Source organism: Nycticebus coucang, chromosome 2 (assembly GCF_027406575.1).
Source record: "Nycticebus coucang isolate mNycCou1 chromosome 2, mNycCou1.pri, whole genome shotgun sequence".
Classification (NCBI taxonomy): domain Eukaryota; kingdom Metazoa; phylum Chordata; class Mammalia; order Primates; family Lorisidae; genus Nycticebus; species Nycticebus coucang.
Window position 1 is genome coordinate 102,989,030 of NC_069781.1, and position 6,000 is coordinate 102,995,029.

The 6,000-nt window shown below is 36.4% G+C and overlaps 1 protein-coding gene across 1 annotated transcript in view; it reads left to right on the forward strand.

The window, feature by feature from the left end:
• The window catches only part of LOC128597965 (POTE ankyrin domain family member A-like), a 198,815-nt gene extending 195,895 nt beyond the window's left edge, over positions 1-2,920 (forward strand). The window contains exons 17-18 of the mRNA XM_053608334.1: positions 2,301-2,340; positions 2,802-2,920. Of these exons, the coding sequence (XP_053464309.1) occupies positions 2,301-2,340; positions 2,802-2,920 (159 nt within the window). The remainder of the gene's footprint in view (positions 1-2,300; positions 2,341-2,801) is intronic.
• The last annotated feature ends 3,080 nt before the right edge of the window (positions 2,921-6,000 follow it).

A 6,000-nucleotide genomic window follows, 5' to 3' on the forward strand; every position in this document is an offset into this window, starting at 1 on the left:
TTCTACATTTACTAAGTTTCACATGGACCCTTGTAAGATGCACAGTAGGTGTAATCCCACCAATCACCTTCCCTCTGCCCATCCTCCCCATATTCTTAGGTTATAACTGGGTTATAGCTTTCATATGAAAGCCTTAAATTAGTTTCATGGTAGGGCTGAGTATATTGGATACTTTTTCTTCCATTCCTGAGATACTTTACTAAGAAGAGTATGTTCCAGTTCCATCCATGTAAACATGAAAGAGGTAAAGTCTCCATCTTTCTTTAAGGTTAAGGGAAGGTTTTTGAGGAAATACTTTCCCTTAATGAATTGAGGGCACGGTAAGGGGTGTTTAATTTTAATATTGCTAGACAAGTTGAAAAATCACTTACTTAAAATGTATGAAAAAGATATACAAGGTTTTCTAGTGGGGCATTGGCTTGCCAAATCACATTCGACTTAACAAAAGAGATTGAAAAGCACTATTCTATTAAGATATAAAGACACGCTTCCATAATCACTGCAGAATGTCTGCAAGAGTCCTTGTACAATTGTTTACAAAATCCTCAGAGTTAGGAGTTGCTAAGAATTTAATTCTACTCTGAAAGCGTTGTATAATACTATGTGAGGTGGTAATATACTATCTAAATTGATAGAAAAGTGTAGGTTTTGGATGGGGACATCACAAAACAAGATGTGTAGAGATTTTTAGCTATGATTCTACCAAGTAAAGTGTTTAAAATGGCATTAATACTGGGTTTGTGAATGCATCTCCTTCATTGGCAAAGTTTTAACATTTTTCACTTTTCTTACTGTGAAGTTCTATCTTAGCATTTATTTTTCTAACTTTAAGGAAAATGATTGTAATAACTTATTCTTAGTATATATTTCAGTTGTGCTGGTTGTTGACAAATTTTCTGTTTCTAACATTTAGCATGTATTGCATCTCTCCCCATTACATGAGGTCTTGTCTTGCCACTTATCACCATTGTAGTGATGACAGGTTACTAAGTATATGTTTTGCTGATGTTTATCTTCAGTTTCCAAGTTCTGATTTAATTTAGGGATGCTTTATCCTATGTATCAGAAGTAATTTTATAGTTCTATTTGTTCCCTATTCAATTATATTACTACAAAACACCAAAACTCAAATAAGCCTACACAGGTCCAGCACTAGTTAGATGTTTTTGCACAATGAATTCTTTGTTGAAAACTAAACCCTTAAAAGTTTATTCCAGGGTGGCACTTGTGGCTCCATTAGTAGGGCACTGGCTCTGTGTACAGAGGGTGGTGGGTTCAAACCTGACCCTAGCCAAATTGCAATTAAAAAAACAGCCGGGTGTTGTGATGGGTGCCTGTAGTCCCAGCTACTCGGGAGGCTGAGGCAAGAGAATCTCCCAAGCCCAGGAGTTGGAGGTTGCTGTGAGCTGTGACACCACCATACTCTACCAAGGGTGACAAACTGAGACTCTGTCTCTAAAAAAAAAAAGTTGATTCCAATTTTGTGAAAGATGAAACTTATCTGGTTTAAAAATTTTTTTATGTTCAAGAGTTAAGAAGGGCTTGTTTAAGAACTTGTGTGACTAACTCAATGCATGACACACAATAGTTGCTCAATGTTTATTTAAAATTGTTCTAAATAGGAAGATTAATTTTTATGTTGATTGGTTTTGCAGTATTTGTGCATTACTGACATTTCCCAAACATTTTTAATGATTTAAGTAATTTTTCTACTTCTCAAATACTCTTTCAATTTAGAGACTCTTTTTTTCTAAATGTAGTTTTACAGATGCATGAAATCTATTCTTGCTAATAGATTTTTACATGGCATTATGACAGTGTCACTTCATGTATGTATTTAAGATTCTGTGCTAAAAAGTTAATGGCACAGAGCATACCTTAAATTTATAGTCTTCTAAAAGTAGAGAAAGGACATTTTATTTTAAGGATAAGTCCATTAAGGTGAAAAAACTGGTTAAACTTTTATAAAAAGCAGAGTTTTGCTAAGAATCACAAAGTAATGTGTTCATTGCAAAATATTACTGGAATTGTTTAACCTTTCCACCAAATAAGAAAAACAAGACCCTTCTGAAATGATGTATATTTAGTAGGCCAATGCTAATTGTACTTTTTATTAGATTAATCTAAAAATCAGTGGGAATTTCATTTTATGTATGTGATTATTATTCTATTCTAGCAATTTTCAAGTTAGATCTAGTCTCTAAAAGTATTAAAGGCTTCATTTTATAAGTGACACATCATTCCCAGGATAAAGTCTCTTCTTTTATCTTAAACATTATGAATAACATTTGACATTTCAGATGCAGCAGTACCCAATAGAAAGTACAAGTCAAGTAGAAGGTATGTTGCCAAAATTTATGAATTAAATTAACTTCACATAGCAAATGTTATCATTTTTTATTATTTGGTTAATAGATACTACATTAAATATTGTCTCTTTCACACATCTAATGAAAGATGGGAAAACATCGATATTCATCTAAAGAATATACTTATGTCTTCTGAATTTATCATGTTCCATAGCTGTAAGAAATTTCAAGATGTCCATATATGTCTTTTTTTCTGGCTCTGTACTTTCTCCACTCCTGTGTCCCTGTGGCTCTGCCAGCTAGCATAGGAAAATTTTTCTCAGAAGACATGGGCATCAGCACTTTCTCAAGCTTATGGTAGTAATTTAAGGTCAAAAGTCCTCAGACTCTTCTGGTAATACTTAGCCAAGCAGTTACAGTTCCTAAGCACTTACAGGTAACATTTTAAATCTTTAGTTATTCGCTTTGGCAATGGTGTATTTTTGCTTGCAGGTTCCAAATTTGCATGGAATAAGAACACCCAAATCAAGTGGCTCTTGTCAAATTATCGAGCTTTAATGCTTGCCACTCCTGGAGCTCTGCCGCTCTGCTCTAGCATCTCACCAAACTAGACCACATAGAATTCCACGGTGCTCTTTCTCACCCCAGCGCTTCTCATTTGCTTCTTGCCTCTATACACTTTTTCTCCTTGTCCTTTGGTATCACCTACTTACTTCCTCCATCAAAAAGCCCACAACATTGACACAGAACTGGGATAGATGTCCCTGCTGTGTGTTCCAGTAGCGCCCTATCATATACCGTCATGGTATCTATGACTTTTTATGGAAATTGCCTGTGTATCTGTTTTTTCAACTATAGCATGTGATTTTTTGAGGGCTGGACTGTGTCATCTTCATCTTGTAATTTCAGTGCTTGTCATAGTAACTTAGCACTGTTTGTTGAATAAATGAAGAATAAAAAAACAGAAGCTCTGTTATTTAATCACAATGATGATTAATTCAATATGCAACTATGGGCAAATTATATTTAATAGTAATTCTGTATTGTAGCCATACATAAATATTTTTTATTCTTACTAACACTAATAAAGTTCTACTCTAACTCTTACTAACACTAATAAAGTTCTCTAACTCTTACCAACACTAATCAAGTTTTCTAACTCTTACTAACACTAAAAAAGTTCTCTGACTTATTTATAAAATCTTTTAGATAAAGACTGTAATTCTTTTTTTTTTCTTCCCAGGTGCTGGCAATTGAAATCTGGATCCTCTCCTCTAGTGTTAAATGTGTTGAGTTGCATTATATTATTTGCTCCTATAAAAACACTTTGCATTTATAAGATCAACTGAAATTGGTTGTGGTATTATTTTGGTTTTATACATTGCTACTTTTGATAGGCTAGTATTCTGGTTAGGACTTACTTTTTTTCCCTCTGTAGATAATAGTACAAGGAATTTTTAACAATTTAATTCCATTTATATCTTATCAAATTTATATATACTGTCATTTTGTATTTTAATTTTGTCTTGTAACTCTTAAAAACACTAGACATGGCCAGGCACGACCTATAATCCTATAATCCTAGCACTCTGGGAGGACAACACAAATGGATCATCTGAACTCAGGAGCTCAGGACCAGCCTGAGCAAGAGCAAGACCCCAAGACCCCACCTCTATTAAAAGAGAAAATCTAGTCATCCGTTTTGGTGGGCACCTGTTGGCCCAGCTACTCTGGAGGCTAAGGCAGGAGGGATCAGCTGAGCCCAGGAATTTGAAGTTGCTATGAGCTATGATGACACCATGGCACTCTACCCAGGGCAACAAAGTGAGACTCTGCCTAAAAAAAGAAAAAAAAAAAGAAAAAACTAGACATTTTAATGATTTTTATATGATGCTGTCAGTGTTTGCTTAAATTTACCGACATAGTAAAACTTTCTTTTATATTCCTCTTGCGTCTCAGAACTTTCATCTTAGATCACCATTCTTCTGTTGGTAGTGCACATCTTTAGAACTTTCATCAGTGAAGACCTCTTGGTTATAAGTCTCTGTTTAAAAATGTCTTCATTTCTTCTTATTCTTGATGCATTTTTATTGGCTAGACAATTCTAAGTTGACAGCTATTGTCTTATATCACACGGAAGATGCCATTACACTGTTTTGGCTTTAATAATTCCTGTTGAGAAATCAGCTTTCTGTGTAACATCTCCACCTATTCTCTGACTCTGCTCCTGTCCCTGAGCATTGCTTCTTGAATCAATGCTTCGGTGTCTCCAAACATATCTAGACTTTGTTGATCTAGTCTCCTCACTTATTAACCTCTCTGTTTTCCATAGTTTTGAAGGGCCTCTATCCCATGTTCTGAATTATTTTTATTTTTATTTCTTTCCAGTACTATGTTGAATGGTGGGCATCCTTGTTTGCTTCCATTTCTAAGCAGAAGTGTTTTTAGTTCTTCTCCATTTAATATGTTATTGGCTGGTGGTTTGTTGTAGATGGCTTCCATCATTTTAAGGAATGTCTCATCTGCCAGTTTTCTTAAATGTTCTTATCAAAAAAGGATGCTGAGTTTTGTCAATGTTTTTTCTGCATCTATTGAGAGGATTATATGGTCTCTCTTTTTGCTTCTGTTTATGTGGTAAATTACATTTATGGATTTGCATGTGTTGAATTAACCTTGCATGCCTGGGATAAGCCCACATAATCATGATGTATAATTTTTTTTTTCTTTTTTGGTTTCCTTTGTAGAGACAGAGTCTCACTGTACCGCCCTCGGCAGAGTGCCGTGGCGTCACACGGCTCACAGCAACCTTCAACTCTTGGGCTCACGTGATTCTCTTGTCTCAGCCTCCCGAGCAGCTGGGACCACAGGCACCTGCCACAGCGCCCAGCTATTTTCCTGCTGCAGTTTGGCCAGGGCTGGGTTTGAACCCGCCACCCTCGGCATATGGGGCCGGTGCCCCACTCACTGAGCCACAGGCGCCGCCCGATGTATAATTTTTTAACGTGTAGCTGTATTGTATTTACTGGTATTTTATTGAGCATTTTTGTATCAATATTCATTAATCATATTGGTCTATCATTTTCTTTTTCATTGGGTCCTTTCCTGGTTTTGGTATCAGGATGATATTTTCTTCATAGAATGAGTTGGGAAGAGTTCCTTCCTTCTCAATATTTTGGAATAGGTTCTCCAATGTAGGTAAGAGCTTTTATTTGAAGGACAGAGGTAAAAAGGCCAACTAGAGGCAGCTGTCATTGGACTATCCCAGCTAGAAGGAGGAAGATTAGACTGATGTGAACTTGGAGCAGTTGAAATTGGGGGTTAGCTTGAAGAGAGATAACAGAGGCATTTCAGTGACCTGAGGGGCAGGAACTGAATTAAGAAGCAGATACTGCATGGCAGAATCCAGGATCCAATCAGATCAAGCCCCAGAATCACCCCATGACAGGATCCAATCAGATCATGCCTCCTGGCATCACCTCATTGTAAGATCAGGTAAAACCTCATTACCCTATTCTTTAAAACCCAATCAAGCCTCCATCTGGGAGAGACAGATTCTAGTGTTTTCTCCCATTTCCTTGCCAGTGAACTTGCAATAAAGCTTTACTTTTCTCAAAGGCTGGTGTCATGTTACTCACTTCTATGTGCATTAGGCAGCAAGCCCATTAATTGCTCAGTAACAACTCTGGTGACC